We start from the raw sequence: 16415 nt of genomic DNA on the forward strand, positions 1-16415 counted from the left end.
ATCCCCTTCAGCACTTAGAATCGTCAGCCTCTTTTTTAATCATAGGGGGTATGTGGTGCTGGTTCATTGTGATTGTCATTTATCTTTTACTGATGGTTAACAAAATTGAATATCTTTCACATTTACATTGGCCATTTAGATATTCTTTTTGTGGGCATAATTGCCTTTTTCATTTTTTAATTTGATCTTTTTAGATGTTCGTGACAGGAGAGTGTCTTTTGACAAATTATACATACGTGGAGTGTAACTCTTTTTTTTTTTTTTTTTTGGTACTGGGGATTGAACTTAGGGACACTGAACCACTGAACCACGTCCCCAGCCCTTTTTTGTATTTCATTTAGAGACAAGGTCTCACCAAGTTGCTTAGGGCCTTGATAAGTTGCTGAGGCTGGCTTTGAACTGGCAATCCTCCTGCCTCAGCCTCCTGAGCCCCTGGAATTACAAGCGTGCACCACAGCAGTCGGCTAACTTCCCATTCTGGGGGCTGCACATGATGTCGAGTCACACTGGTCGTGGTATTCACATATGAACACAGGAAACTATTGTCTTTTTATGACCACATGGCAAATGACTGGATGCTGGAGTGGTGTAGTCAAAAACAAAACAACAACAAACAACAACAACAACAACAACAACAAAAAACCCAAAACAAGAAAACTCAGTCCCTTTCCAATCATACTAGACTGCAGAAAACAGCCAATTATGGAGAAAGGTTCTCTCTTGGTCTTTCAAATCTTCCAGGAGGGACTCTATTTAGAAGAGCTGGATCCACGTTCTGAACCCCAACTCAGGATGCCTCTGGGAAACATAGCTTTGTCATCTCCATCCCATGGGGAGCTGGGATGAGGGAGGTCTGGTCCCTGAGTCCCGATTCCAGTTGTCCACAGGTGAGCTGGTGTCTCCCACATTGCCAGGCATTCTCCTGAGCTGAGGTGGTAGCAGTGAGCTGATTTCAGGTCCCAGACGATATTAAATCACATTGCATTGTGTCACCAGAGAATCAGTCACATTGCATCACCAGAAACTAGTTTGTATGCAGTTCATGGTCCACTTTACTGATTTAATCCACCAAATGATACAAAGGAGAAAGTGTCTATAGAGAGAAGAGCCCACTGTACCCTGACTTTGAATTAACCACACCTTGGCTTTGCCCTTGGCTGCTGGAAGGTGATTGCTAGGCCCTGGAAAACCTCTGTCTGGTGTGTGGCTTTCTTTATATGGGGGCCTCGGCTCACATCAGCTGGTTTCTAACAATGCAATTTATGGTGGGGGCTTTGGATCACATGGATCAGCAACACCTCTGGAAGGGCTGGACACTAAGGTCAGCCAGATGGGAAGTCAATCATGTCTATATGACTGAGCCCAGAGTTTGTACACTCTTGACCTAAGGCTTGAGTGAATGGGCAGTACCCCTGGGGAAGTTAGCCTTGTCCACAACGCTCCACTCTGGGAGGGGACAGGGAAGATTTGTGCCGGGCACACTCCCAGGTCCTTCCCCATGTGTCTCTCTCCCTGGTTGATTTGAATGCGCGTCTTTTCATCGTTGTCAACCGTGACCATGAACCTAACGGCAATCCTTGCGCTCTGAGCCCTTCTGGCCAATCATCCAACTCAAGGATGATCTTGGGGGTCCTCAGACCCACATGGGTACCAGAGGTGAGGGCAGTCTCAGGCCTCCCAACCTCTGCAGTGTCTGGGTGGTGGGTACTGACCACACCCGAGACGCGATGGTCTCCCTGGCCCAGCCCTGGGTCAGCATCTTCGTGTCCAGTTAGGACACAGCGAGACTCTGACTTCATTAGTTTTCATGAGATTCATCTTTATGGGTGTCTTCTATTTATATCAAGCTATATTGATTTTCTATATATGATTGTGCCTTTTAAAATAAATTTACTTAAGTTAAAAAGGGAATTGGTCTTTTTTTAAAAGAGTGATGAATAATACAGGGGGTGTGTGAAAATTGGCAAAAGAACATGCAAGAACTGAAGATTGGGAAATAATACCCCACAAACATCCCACACGCTGGTGTGGCCTCCCAGCTGGGGGCACATGTGCTGCCAGCAATTCCTGGGGTCAGAAGTGGTTTTCCCTTCCCCACCACAACCTGCAGCAAGCCCTTCTCTGGTGATTTTCATTTATTTATTTATTTATTATTATTATTATTTGTATCATGGATTGAAACCACTGAGCCACATCCCCAGCCCTTTTTATATTTTATTTTGAGACAAGGTCTCCCTGAGTTGCTTAGGGCCTCACTAAGTTGCCGAGGCTGGCTTTGGATTCCTGATCCTCCTTCCTCAGCCTCCGAAGCTGCTGGGATTACAGGTGGGAGCCACTGTACCTGGTGTTGCTTTTCAGTGTTTTTAAAAAGCAACCTGTGATTAGAAAATACACTTTATATCATCACCATGATGTATATCGTTAGGTTAAGTCATATGAAATCACTCTTTCTGCATATCAAAACTATTTGAATGGTGACATTTTCAAATGGTTCAGTTTAATATGTATATGACTATAAATAGATCCAGATAGATAGATAGATAGACAGATGACATTCCGTACTGACTGGGGTAGGCATCTATTCTGATTAGTAGGTGGTGGATGTCAATTACAAAATATTTTTAGTATCTCTCATACTACCTGTGTAGTCTTCCCTTGGTATTCAAAGGGGGTGGTTCCAGGACCCTCTGAGGATTTGAAATCTGTGGATGCTCAGATTCCTTATATAAAATGGTCTGCAAATATATATTATGTATATATTATTTGCATATAAATATATTTTGCAAACATATTATTTGCATATAATCTATGGATACTCCCACCCTAAATCATCTCTGCACTACTCATAATTCCTAATGCAATATAAATGCTGTGTAAATAGTAGCTACACTATATTTTTGAGGAAGATCAGGAAAAGAAAAAGTCGGATATTTTATTTTCTGTGACTTCTTTCTCTCCCGTCTGCAGCTCGTGGCTCAGTACACTGACTTGGTGGATGAGCCGTCTGGGCCCTGGATCTCTCTCCTCTCTTGACTTTGGCTGGGGCCGGATCCGGAGCCCGGGTGGAGGCGCCTGCCTGCCGGCCGCACCTAGGAGGCCCGCCCTGGCCTGACGGCTGAGCCCCTCCCCAGGCTTTGGAGGCCGCGAGCCTTCAGGAAATCCTGCTGCAGATTGTGTGCCTGGTCCACCGGCTCCGGGTCCCCAGGGGAGCCCCCTCCAGGGCCTGCAGGGCACTCGGGGCAGACTCAGCCCTGCGTGCAGAGGTCATTGCGCCCGGGGGAGAGTGGACAGAGCGCAGGGGCAGGCGGAGGAGTCCCCACTCGCGTGTGAGCCTCCTCGAGGTGCAAGAGGGAGGCACAGGGGGTCGCCAGGTGTGGGGGTCTGCATTTGTGTTGGGGGAAGCTGGCCCTGGACACCCGGACCAGGACAGGTGTGTCACATGCATCCTGTGGGACTCAAGGCCGCGGTCACCCACCACCTGCATCTCCCCCCGGCCACGCCCCTCCCTTCCCAGCCTCGACTCCGGAGCCCGGACCCCCCGCCCGCCCTTACTTTCCCTCCAGGGTCCCCAAGGCCAGCCCCGCTTCTCACTCCCGCTGCCCAGTCGCACGATCGGAGGCCACGGGGGTGGACCACGTGCTTTATTTTTGTCCCAACAGAGCGGGTCACTTCAGGGGCGGTGCCCAGGGAGCCCGAAGCCCCCGGGGCGGCAGCGGGCAGGTGGGACTCGGGGGTCAGCCCAGGTCTGGCTCCGTCCATCGGGGTCTTCCCTCTCAGGCGGGGCTTCTTCCACTGACCACTCTGTAGGCTCTTGGAGGGGAGGGAGGGAGGAGGCTGGGTGCCAGGCACTGGTCGGGGCTCGCTCTTGGAGTCCCCGCGGGGTTGGTGGCCCCCACTTGTTATGGACTCACCTGCGTTGACACCGGCACAATTGGGACAGCTGCCTGCACTTGCCACCTGTGAAGACAGAGGAAACGCGCCATATTGATCCTGTGTGTGCTCTGGGGACGGGGAGAGGCTGGCGGATCCTCCTCGCAGGAAGCACCCAGGTAGCTCCATAAATAAGCGACAGAGACAGGCATGGGAACAACCAGGGCCAGCCCCCGGTGGTGGGGGGGGGGAGCTCCCCCAGCCCCAAATGGACAGGCCCTTGGAAAATGCAGACTATTTTGTGCATTAGGGATTCATTTACCACTGTGTTCCAGATACTGATCAGGGCACTGGAAATATAGTGGGGAACGAGAAAGGAAGAAAAAAAAAATCCCTGACCATATAGAGCTGGCTTTTCTAGTAGGGGAGACCAGCAAAGGAAAAAATCACTAAGTCCAATGTATAGATGGTGCTATAAAGTAAAAAAAAAAAAGGACTCAGTGAGGCCCAGGAGTTGGGTACATCCACATGGACCTCCCTGAAGATGGCATGGCCACCGAGGAGGTGACATCTGGGCAAAGATGTGAAGGAGATGAGGGGGAGCCAGTTGGATATGTGGACAGTGTTCCAGGCAGACAGAACAGCCAGCGCAAAGGCCCTGTGGTAGGACCGCTTGGATAGGCTCAAGGAACAGGAAGGAGGCCAGAGTGAGTAAGGGGGGATCTTAGCAGCCAAGGATGACTTGAAAAAAGCAAACCTGCTCCCAGCTGCCACTTTGCCTCCCCCAGTCCTCCCTGGCCTCTTTCCCTCTCTCTGGCTCACTCTGCCCCAGTGCCACCGACCTCCTCCTGCTATTACTGCAACAGGCTCCCTCAGTCCTGCCCCCGGGACTTCACACCTGATGCTCCCTCTACCTGGGTTTGTTTTTTTTTAAAAAAAATCATCTTCTCATCACTAGGACTCAGTTCCAGTTCCTCCTCCTCAGAGGTGCTCCTCCCTGGCCCTCCGTCTTGGTGCTTGATAGACATCTTTTTCTCTTTGCACTCTGCTCATTCCGGCATCTACTTGCTTATGGTCTCCCCATCAGCCTTGAGCTCCCAAGGACAGGGGTCAGGGCTGCTTGTCACCACTCTGCCCCCGACATCATCCAGCGCAGGTCGGGCATAAAGAAGGTACCCCAAAATATTTGTCATTGAAAAAAAAATATGTGGCCCCAAATCCCACACCCAGTCTCTGCCCTGGCAGACCTGGGTCCGGGCCTTCCCTGATTCCCATGTGCTGTGCGGCCCCTGACAGATGCCAATCCTGCCTTTTCTTTTTCTTTCTGGTACCAGGGATGGAAACCGGGGCACTTAACCACTGAGCCACATCCCCAGGCCATTTTTGGATTTTATTGATATTGATTTTTATTTTATTTTATAGAGACCGGGTCTCACTGAGTTGCTGAGGGCCTTGCTAAGCCGCTTTGAACTCGGGATCCTCCTGCCTCAGCCTCCTGAGCCACCGGGATCACAGGCGTGTGCCACCGTGCCCGGCTTGCTTATTCTTATGAGTGTTGTGCTACCCATCTTCAGGAGTAGGTCTGTGCCCATCTTCCTGATGAGCCAGGTGGATGCGAGAGGCCTTTGGCATGGATCCTAGAGCTCAGCTGAGAGACTATAAAAGGAGCAGCCCTTGTGTTTTATTGAACACACAGAATTAAAAAAAAAATTAAGTCAGCCTCTCTCCTTATTAGCCCCCCTTTGCCCCCCTTCCTCACCCAGCCTGGGGCCCCAGGAGGCACATGTGACAGGCCACCTCCCCGGGGCCTGGCACCCTCGACCTCAGCACTAGCAGAAGGTAGGACAAGAGGACGGGGGGAGGGGGTTGCCGCGTCCCTCCACCTGTTACAGGGAGGCCGTGGCTGGGCCCTCTCCCCAGGGCTACTGCTCCTGCCGGAGTCCCTTGCTGTGTGCTTTGGACATGTTCCGAGGTGTCCCTGGGAAGGTTCATGTGTCAGAAGCTCGGTCCTTGGTGAGCCAGTATTGAGAGGCTGCGGGACCTTTAAGAGGTGGGTCCCTGGGGGTGTCACCTTCAGAAGGGGTGAAGTGACACTGATCTCTCGGGGAGAGAGTGGGTTGTAATAAAGAGACGAGAAGGGCCCTCCCACCCTCACTTCCTGTTCTATCACGTGATCTCTCCCCTCACCCACACTCCCATCATGAGACTGTCCACCATGATAGGATGCAGCCGAGTGGCCCTCACCAGAGGCCAAACCCATGGGGCTGCCTGATCTGGGACTCAGCCTCTAAAACTGTGATATAAATAAACCCCTTTTCTTTGTAAGTACCCCCACTCAGGTATTTTGTTACAGCAAAGGAAAATAGATGAGTATCTCTTCTTTTAAACCTTCAGTTAACCTTGTGAGGGTCCATCTGTCACCTGTCATGACCCTGACTGTCACAGCTGCCAACGGGTAAGCATGGGAAGATTTTACGGAAACAATAAGCTCTTGAAAAGGTCACTACTCTGCAGCTCCAGGCCCCTATTCTAGTTCCACTGGGTGGCTGTGGTTGCTTTGGGGGTCATCTGGTCCTCCTCCACCTTCTCCCTACCCAGTCTTGTTCACCCCTTGTTCCCTTCCAGGTCTGTGCATGGCTATGTTGACTAAATGGCCCCAGTTTCCTAACCCTCCCTCTCTACATCCCTCTTCCCTGCAATCTGACTCTGTCTCTCCCTCCCATAAAGAAGGGAAGTCTATTTTCTGACCTCTCAATGAAGCCAGCCCTTGTGACATGCTTTGATCCACAGAATGTGGCAGAAGTGACAGTGGCCAGTTCTGAGCCTGCAAGCCGTCACCTCATGGAGTCTAAGAACACGAGGTGAAGGATCAAGAGGCCCCTAGAAACACTGCTCCCAGCTCCCAGTAAATGGGCACCACATGCATGGGTCAATTCAGCCACAGCCAGAAGAACCGCCCAGCTGAGCCCAGCCCACATTGCCCAGTGGCAGCCACGGGAGCCAAACAGACGCTCATCTCTACGCCTTGCTCTCGGGGAGGCTCAGAGAGCTGCCTGGTCCGGAGCAGCCATTTCCAGGGACCTTCAGGAACCTGACCTTCAGGTGCAGTGCAGGTCAAAGCCTCCCCCAGCCCGTCTTGGTGCCCTCCTGCCCACGCCCCATGCTCACTGGTGAGGATGACAATGCCCGTGATGAACAGCACAGCTGCCACCAGGAGTCCCCGCCTCCGGAGAGTGGCCTCATCTACAGAGAGAGAAGTGGAGGTGGACCATCAGAGGGGCCTCTGGCTTTCCTTCTCCCACACCGTCCCAGGGCGACTTACCGTAGTAGAAGGGGTCGTCCTCATCCGAACCTGGAAGAGACGGACAAGGCACACGTGAGAGTCTGGCGGAAGCTTGTGGAGTGAAGAATGAATGGCAGAGTCAGGGAGCAGATCCACCTGCGTCTCTCACTCAGCCTGACTGTCCTCGCAATGAAACCCACAGTCCTCACCAGGCACACGATCTGGCTCCCACCACCTCTCTGAGTGCCCTCAGTTTTCCCCTGAACCTGCTTTATTTTTCTGGATAGCAAAGTAAAACCACCTGCTATGTATTATTACAGTTATCATTTGCTGTCTTCCCCCGCCCCCAGAATGTCAGCCCCCTGAGGCGGAGATTCTGTCTGTCTTATTCCCAGAACGGTGCCTGCCACACACAGGTTTCTCAATGAACCTCTGCTGAATTAACAGAGGGATGGGCTGAGTGGGCTCAGCCTTTCCACGTGGGTTGAGTGGGCAGGAAGTGGAGGACAAGATTGCCAGGAACCAGAGCTTCCTGCGGACCCGCAACTGATCTCAGTCACGTGAGCAAGCTCAGCGGAGACCAGAAGAACCACCCGGCTGAGCCCAGCCTGTCTCCCAAATTGCACCATCGGGAGCTAAATAAGCGATTGCCTTTTCAGCCACTGCGTTTTGGCGTAGTTTGGATGCACACACCTTCATCCGTAGGTTCAGACATGACCGTGCCCCCCCCCCCCGCCCAGGCTGGGAGTCATTCACTACCCCCACAGGTGTGTACTGAGGACGCCTCTGTCCTGAGCTCGCTTTAGAGACAGGAAATGCATGGTAACTGGTCTGGGAAGGGAGTTACTGACCTGAGGAGCTGGGCGTCAGGGGGTCCATCATGACGTCTTTGCTTGGGGATGGCCTCCCAGGGAGCTCTGTGGTGCCTTTGGTGGGAGACAGACAGATGGACATCACTGCAGGCCCCAGATGGGGAGAAAGCTCTCCCCCAGTCTCTGCACCTGGTGTAGGGGCACAGGTGTCCCACCCTCCACCTGCAGGGACCATAGCAGCGGTCTGCACCTGCTGGTCAAAAGCAGCTGCCCCAACCCCCTGAAGACACCATGAGGCAAGACCCCCACCCCTGAAGCCTTGGCCCTGCCTTTGACGTCCCCTTTAAATGAATGAACGGAGCCACTCTCCAACTGTGTGGCTCCGGCTTCCGAGGGGCTGGACCTGTCAGGTGCTCTGCTTCAAAACTACTTTTCTCAGGGGCTGGGGATGTGGCTCAAGCGGTGGCGCGCTCGCCTGGCATGCGTGCGGCCAGGGTTCGATCCTCAGCGCCACATGCCGGCAAGGATGTTGTGTCCGCCGAGAACTAAAGAATAAAAAAATTCTCTCTCTCTCTCTCTCTCTCTCTCCTCTCTCACTCTCTCTTTGAAAAAAAAAAAAAACTACTTTTCTGAGTCTGCGTCTTATTTCTTCCCTGATCATTTCTGACTTGTCTTCTCAGGTGGGTGACACCCTCCTGAGCAGGATAAAGGACCCCCCTCGAGGCACTGGCAGCCCTGTGATAGCCCAGGACCCTGGCTCAGCCACCCTGCACGCACAACCCCATCTCCAACATCCCCCAGAGTCCAGTGGGTTCTCAGACACAAAAAGTCGATCCCCCAAAGAAAAGGTCTGCGTCCCCACCCTAGTTACATATGGACCCAGCACCTTTATTTTGTGTATTATTTTTACATGGTGCTGAGACTCGTCGAACCCAGTGCCTCCCACGTGCGAGGCAAGTGCTCTACCGCTGAGCCACACCCCCAGCCCCCACCCTGGCTCTAGGAAGCACCCACCACCCCAGGGTTCCCCCAGCTTTTCAGCACCTCGCCCCTTCAACAAGGCCTGACCGATGATGAGGGGATCCTGGGGAAAGCCTGGTCCAGGGGAAGACGTGAGCCATAGAGAGCCCCCTCCCCCTCCATCTAGTCCCACTGTCCTGACCCGTGCCTGCTGGTGACCTGGGTTTGACTAGGGGACCCCCATCTGGTTCCTCCCTGGGAGTGATGACTCTGAGGGACAGCAAGCCCCTGACCCCCAAGGTCGAGGCAGTGCGGCCTCTGGGAGGTGATTAGGGTTTGATGAGGTCCCCGAGGGTGGGACCGGAGGCCGCTGGCTTCCACCTGCGCAGACCTGGGAAAGACACGGCAAGAAGGTGGCCATCTGTGACCCCCACGGACCCTGCTGCCACCTCCATCTGGGACTCCCGCCTCCAGGACCGTGAAAGAGAAATTCCTGCGGCTCAGGCCCCCCAGCCTGTCATCCTTTGTCACGGCCACCAAAGCAGACTAAGTCACCAGGGGAGCTAGGAAGCTGGGGGCTGGACGCGGGCAGAAGCCATGTCCCCACGAGGTGCCCGGCAAGAGGGAGAGGCCAGGACGGAGGAGGGGGAGGCCCTGGGCAACCCTGAGGCTCAGGAGCACCCTTCACCCCTGAGCTTGATGACCCCGTCGTTGCTGCTGACTTCTGTCCCATGTCCCAGGGTGGAGGACTGATACCCGGAGGAACCCAGCCCCGCGAAGACTCCAGAGTAAATTAAATCATCAGCTGGGAAATGCAGGCGCAGCTGCGGTCTCCCAGAGGGGCCCTTTGGTGCAAAATGGAAAAGCTTCCTTTCCCAAGAGACTTTATTTTCGTCTCTGGTGAAAGTGTTTCCATAGATTCTGTAGGAATGAGATGCTCTACTGTCACCACTAGGAAATCAGAATCTTTATGAAGATGGACAAGGGAAATGAGGTGGCCCGGGAGGTGGTGCTCTTGTGCAATGCTCAATCTGTACCACTGTGCATGCCTCTCAGCCCGAGTGGCCTAGGCTAACCCTAACCCTAACCCTAATCTGAATGAGGGTCAATTCTGGGCTTTGGGCTGGAGTTAAGGAGAAAGAAATTCTCTGTAGATACCAAATTATGAGACCAAAAGGAAAAAAAAAAAGGAGGAGGACAACACAGTCAAGAGCAGGAGCAATTCAGTCTTAATGACCGTGCTTAAGCCCCTTGATCCAGCTATGCCTGAAACTGTTGACCTCCAGATTTCATAGAACTTACTTAACTAATAAACCTCTTTGTTTTAATTGGGTGTTCTATATTTTGCAACTGAAAAGTTCCTTCCCTCACAGGGGGAGAGTGCACACAAAGGGAGCATCGACAGACAGTCATATCCCAGCACCAGCCTGTGAGGGGGTGCACAAAGGAGGGTCACCAGCTCCACTGTTTTGGGGAAATGCTGCCTTCCAGAGGCTGCCTCACGGGACGTTTGGTGCAAATGAGCTTTTATGGAGGTGCTGAGAAGTCTTGCCATCAAGATCCGTGTTTAAATTTAACTCAGAGTTCCCTAAATATCTTTGACTACACACCCCCCCCAAAAAAAAGAAATTTTTTCTTTTCCTTAAAATTAATTAGCAATTCCCCAAACAGGTGCTTGAGACTCGTACCGGGGGAGACGCTGACCTAGATAGGGAATTAAGCAAGAGCTGGAAGTTGCTGCTCCCAGTCCCGGGCTCTACCTTCCTGGCTGCTCGTGAGCGTCCCTGGGTCTGTCACATCCATTCCTGTCCCTGGGTCTGTCATGTCCATTCCTGTCGGCTTCTGGGTCTCCATCCTGTTCTGGCTTTGTGTTGTTTCTACTCAGGTCAGAAGAACAAAGAGGGGAGGATAAGAACTGAGTGAGCCGGGTGTGGTGGCCCATGCCTTTAATCCCAGCAGCTCAGGAGGCCGAGGCAGGAGGATCACAAGTTTGAGGCCAGCCTCAGCAGCTTAGCAATGCCTATATGGCTCAGTGGTTAAGCACCCCTGGGTTCAATCCCCAGTACGAAAGAAAGAAAGGAAGGAAAGAGAGAGGAGGAGGAGGGAGGGAGGGAGAGAAAGGGAGGAAGACCTCAGTGAGCCCTCGACCGTGCAGGTCTATAGAACTGTATCTCCTTCCCTCCATCAATTTGGCACAAATCAAAGGTGTCAATATAGAGTGTCACTGTGGGGCCAGGCAAGGGGAGCTGTCTCTGCATGCAGCCAATGGTGTGGCCATTTGAGGATGCAACTTTTAAAACAAATTTAAATGTTCATGACCTTTACTCCATAGCATCCTGGATCAAAGCCCTGGCTCTGGAGCCAGATTTCTGGACTCCAACCTCAGCTGTGGGTCTGTCTTGCTGTGAGACCTTGAGCAAGTTGCTCTGAGCCTCTGTATCATTATCGGTAAGGTGGAGATAATGGCAGATTCTATCTCAGGGTTCAGTGAGGATGGTGCATGTAAGTGCTGTGTTTGCTCAAAGGTAAGAGACAAGGCTGCTCATTGTGACACCGTGTGTGGCAGAAAAAACGGGAGCAAACAATGTGAGCATCGGGAGGTGTGTGCCTATATTCACTGCAGCCCCGGCACACTGGAATACTAGACAGCAGAGAAGAAGGGCAGCATGAGTTTTTACGATGTGAGAACAACTTCCAAACATACTATTGCTTAAAAAAGACAAAGCAAGGCTGGGTACGGTGGTGCACACCTGTAATCCCAGCAGCTCAGGAGGCTGAGAAGGAGGATCGCGAGTTCAAAGCCAGCCTCAGCAATGATGAGGCGCTAAGCAACTCAGTGAGACCCTGTCTCCAAATAAAATACAAAATAGGGCTGAGGATGTGGCTCAATGCCCCTGAGTTCAATCCCCAATACTCCCTGCCACAAAAAAAGACAAAGCAAGTTGCAGGACATTCATGCGATATCCTTTAACTCATAGAAATACACCACCAACAGTATATTTTCTGCAGTAATTTCCATGTGATATCATAGGATCGGGGAATCACCCCTAACGTTAACTGTGGGGCCTCCCAGAGATGGAAAAAGATCAAGGACGGGTTGGGACGGGTTGGGGCAAGTTGGCAAAGGGATTTAGTCTCACGTCCTCTATTTTTATTCTTTCCAAGGATGATGTGTTTAGGTACTACGTGTCAATAATCATTCACTGAAAAAATTCAGGGGCCCTCTTTGAATTATGTTATACTTCAAGAAAATAGTATTCGAAAATTTTTAAAAAATAGATAAAGAGAGGAATAGAAGAAATGAATAGGTTGGCGCACAGGGAGCGTCTGTGGGGCCCTGGTGGGGCTCTGTTCTTTGGTCTGCCCGGGAAGTCATGCAGGGGTTCAGCTGGGGTGAGTGGCCACGGCGTACCTCTCTGGGTGGGTGCTTTGCTTAGTACCCGTAAGACTTCACAATGTCCCAAGTTCCCTTTGTTTTGTCTTTAAAAAGTGGATGGACGGGAGGCTGAGGCAGGAGGATGGCAAGTTCAAAGCCAACCTCAGCCACAGAGGGAGACCGGCTCAGGGAAAATAAAAGGGGGGTGCTGGGGACGTGGCTGCGCGGTGAAGGGCCCCTGTCTCCAGTCACTCACCTTCAGTCGGCTGGATCCAGGTCTGAGGGGTGGACTGGACTTCCGGGTGGACTGAACCTGGAGTTAGGAAAGCAGGAGTCAGAGCGGAAGAGGAGGAGGAGTGGAGGAGGCCAGGAGCCAGATCCGGTTCCCGCAGCAACTGCGTCTGAGCCCCCTGCAGTGCTTTGGAGGTGCCCGGGTCTCCCCGGATCCCAGCACCCCTCCTCCTGCACCAGCCACCCGAGTGGTCCTTCAGGGGACGAATGCTGCTAGTTGGCTTGATTGGGACTCCGAGGTCCGGTCTCAAGAAATTTCCCAAATACCTCCGACCGCCAACCAGCACCCAGCTGCCTCCATCAAAGCCCCCTGGAACTTTCTTTGGGGACCATCCTTCCCGGACTTTTGGACCACTTTTTTCAGAGGTGCTGCCATCAGTCATGGTGGCCGTTGACCAGGGGACCCAGGCCCACCAGTCAGCTTCCTGTGCCTGCAGCCATGATGATCGGCTCCTAGTTGGGCACATGCCCTGAGTCTGCCCAATGACAGTTCTGGGACATCTGGTAGATTGGGGAGGTGGGAATTCTCTTGTCTTTGGATTCTTAGCGGTCCTCTCAGGGCCATGTTGGCCCGTAAGAAGATGAGCTGACGGAGAATGGAGCCGACCCAGAGAAAACGGAACCAAGAGGTAAGTTCTCGATGGCAACATTTGAGCACCTAGACCAAGCCATGCCTGAAGGTCTATCCTTAGTCTTTTGAGTCACATGAATCCATAAATTCCTACTTGGTCTAAGTTTGAGATTTGTGTTGCTGGGGTTATTGGCACTGATGGGGTGTTGACCGATCTGTCCCTCTTTCCTCACCTGGGACTTGCGTCGGGCCATGGGTGCCCAAAATAGTTGGGTCCACTGTAGAAATGGATGCGGTCTCTTCCAACGTCTGTCCTGGGGGACCAAGGAGAGGTCAGAAGGGAACCTCGGGTCCCCCTTTTCTCATCTTTGCTTCCACCCTGCCCGACCTTCCCAGACCTTGGGGCCGGCTCCAGAGGTCCTGGGTGCTGGAAGAGCCATCCAGCTGTGGCTCCTGGACGTTTTCAAGCTGTGCCAATGTCCCAGGACCCTCCTCCACCCCGACTCCTCACCCAGGCTTCTGGGACGCTCTAGTGAGCCAGGGGCTAGAGGCACAGGGCCCTGGATTCAGGACTCCCAACGCCTCGTTGCTGTGTGACTTAGAACCAGCAAACCCTCAGGGGTCTACGCTGCAGGGTGGGGACAATAGTGAGATCTGCCTCACGGGGCTGCAAGGAATGAGACGGCGCCAGGCAGGTGCCCCCCACCGCCTGCATGAAGTTGGCACTACACGTGTCCTCTGCCCTTGCCCGGCTCCAGCCTCTGCCCCTCCCTGGGTGACCTCTATTATCCAACATCCCCTCCTCCTGTGACCTAGATGTCACAGGAGACTCTCCCTGGCTCCTGCTCCTACAGTCTGTTCCCACCCACAGTCAGGGGGAGCCGGGGACCTCCTGAGTCCATCTGTACAGCTGTGTGTGCCCCTCAGCCCGAGCCCTGCACCTCACTCTGGGTAAGAGCCAAAGCCCTCACCTGGCCCGTCATTCTCCACTCCCCCCGGCCCCCCAGCACCCCCTGAGCTCTTCTAGCAACTCCGCCTCTGCTCACCCCAACCCGGCCACTGGCTCTTCCTGCTTCTCCCAAACTCCCCAGAGAATGTTCATCCCCAGAAACCTGCACGGCTCCCCCTGCTCTTCCAGCACCCGACCTCGCCTCTCCATGACCTCCCCTCTCCTCTCTCCAACCTCAACCTGTGGCTCAGGTTGGCTTTGAACTTGCCATCCTCCTGCCTCAGCCTCCACTCCATCCACTTTTTAACGCCTTAGCACCCTCCTCTCTTTTCCCCAGGGCACTGTCACCTCCCAGCACATCATACAATTTACTGATTGGCCGGTTATTGTCCGTCTTTGCCCCCAGAAGCCTGCATGCCATGTCTTGTTGCACTCACAGCCATTCCCTCCATGCATAGAAGACCTGGCACACAGTAAGTGCTCAACAAATGGCTGTGGTGTGGTTGGAAGAATACATGATCATCCAGGAGAAGCGGGGCTCCTTTGGTGAAGCAAATGATCTGGATTCTGGCAGCGGCGGGGCCGTGGCAACCCCAGGTCCTCCACCCACTAGACAAGGCACTTCTGCCCACTGTGCCTCAGTTTCCCCATCCATAAACGGGGCACAGCAACATGTATAAGTAGAGTAGAAGTAAGGCCTCCATCAGCCCAGGTGCAAGCACCTGCCACACAGGAAGCATCGGCCATGGCTACTGCCCTGGAGACCCTTCTCAGGCAAGGCTGTGTTCTCCTGGCCCCAGCATGACCCCTTTGCCTGGCAGCTCATTGTTAGGGGACCAGGGATCTGCTTTACTGGGAGCCCAGGTTTTCTGGCTGCCAAATAGAAAACGGATACCAATCTCCAGGCCAAATCAAACTCAGCGAGTTCTTCTTGGAGGTGAGGTGGAGGATGCTCAGCAGGACCGACTCTGGCCAGACTCTCTGGAAGCAACCACCCAGGTCTGAGGTGCCCAAAGAAGGTGTAACCCCAGAGTGCCCAGGGATCTCTACTTCCTGATGCCAACTCAGGGGAGGGGGCACCATGAGGTGACAGGAGAGAGCAGCCACACTCTCGGGCCACCCACCCACCCACCCAGCCAGCAGCACACTGGGGGCTCCAGGGCAGGGTGTTACCTCTGGTGGGGAGAAAGAGGCTGAGGACGGTGAGGAGACACAGGCGGCCAGCGGGCGACATCTACGGGGTGAGTGGGAACCGGGGTCAGAGAAGCACGTCCTGCGGGGCAGCCCCGTTCTCTCCCTGGATCAGGACCCCTGGCTTCCAGGACCCCTGGCTGACAGCAGCCACTGGGAGAAGTGGGAGGATCTGGAACGTGGAAGTACCAAGCGACACCCTCCAAAGAAAGCAAGAAGCACCCGGCCAACCTGGTGTCCCAGCAGCACACAGGGCACAGGGACACCCCCAGAGCAGAGAAGCCCCTCCGTGCGTCTCCAGGCCGGCAGCGATCCTCACTGGAATGGATGGCAAAGGCGCAGGGCGGGCCAGGGTCTGGGGCAGGGTGATGGGGCCACTCTCTGAGGCCCAGGAGCGCGCAAGTAGTGGAAAGAGGAAGAGTGAGTAATGCCTCCTGATCCGCAGGGGAAAAAGTGAGTTGGTGTTGGGCTGCGCTGCGGCCCGGGCGACCGAGTGCTGGGGGGATCTGAGAGGGACCGGTCTGCGGGCGATGGAGGCGAGCTGGGGAGACTGAGGCCGGAGGGGAGGAGGGAGCGGGCGTCTCGCTGGGAGAGGAGGTGAGAAGCGAAGGCGTGAACGGGACGCGGGGAGGCACCGCCAGGCCGGTCTGCTACCCACCTGAGCCCGGCGCTGGGCAGAGGGGCAGCGGCTGGAGGTGGATCGAAGGAGGGACTTACGTCAGCGCCGGGGGTCGGGAGCCCGCAGCCTGAGGACGAGGACCGCGGCGGGAGAGGCGTCCGGGCGGAGGGTGTGGCCAGGGGAGCGCGGGCGGGCGGGGACCGAGAGGCCCAGTCATTTCCTCTTGGGTTTCCTGACTTCAGAGCCGGGTGGGAGCAGGAGGGGCAGGCTCAGGGCGACGTGGGGCTGGGTGGGCGGCGGGGCCGGGTCTCCGCCCACCCGCGCTGGCCTCGCGCGGGGACCGATGCGGGACCAGATGCGGGACCAGCTGCGGGACAGGGGCTGGCAGGTCGCGCGGGTGGGTGGGGCGTCTGGCAGAGGCGGGAGGACCCGGACGGCCCCTCCCGGGGTGTGAGGGAGGGTGCGAGGCGGAGGAGGAGGTGTCTGGGGCCGG

General features: G+C 54.4%; 1 protein-coding gene across 3 annotated transcripts; it reads right to left on the reverse strand.

Annotated features, from left to right (window-relative positions):
- Positions 1-3638: 3638 nt before the first annotated feature.
- On the reverse strand, positions 3639-16166 carry Fxyd5 (FXYD domain containing ion transport regulator 5). Of its 3 annotated transcripts, none has more exons than XM_026391239.2 (10): positions 15962-16166; positions 15286-15346; positions 13397-13477; positions 12558-12614; positions 10686-10802; positions 8005-8079; positions 7193-7222; positions 7039-7113; positions 3912-3957; positions 3639-3810 (listed from the first exon to the last, which is right to left on the reverse strand). In XM_026391239.2, the coding sequence occupies exons 2-10, from the start codon at positions 15344-15346 to the stop codon at positions 3774-3776; spliced, it is 579 nt and encodes a 192-aa protein (XP_026247024.1). In that variant the 5' UTR covers positions 15962-16166; the 3' UTR covers positions 3639-3773. The 3 variants fall into 3 exon arrangements, with proteins under 3 accessions (XP_026247024.1, XP_026247025.1, XP_026247026.1); XM_026391240.2 differs by having other exon boundaries at positions 16021-16140; XM_026391241.2 differs by lacking the exon at positions 3639-3810 and having other exon boundaries at positions 3908-3957; positions 15962-16165.
- Positions 16167-16415: the final 249 nt, after the last annotated feature.

The sequence above is a fragment of the Urocitellus parryii genome, chromosome 15, assembly GCF_045843805.1.
Source record: "Urocitellus parryii isolate mUroPar1 chromosome 15, mUroPar1.hap1, whole genome shotgun sequence".
Lineage (NCBI taxonomy): Eukaryota > Metazoa > Chordata > Mammalia > Rodentia > Sciuridae > Urocitellus > Urocitellus parryii.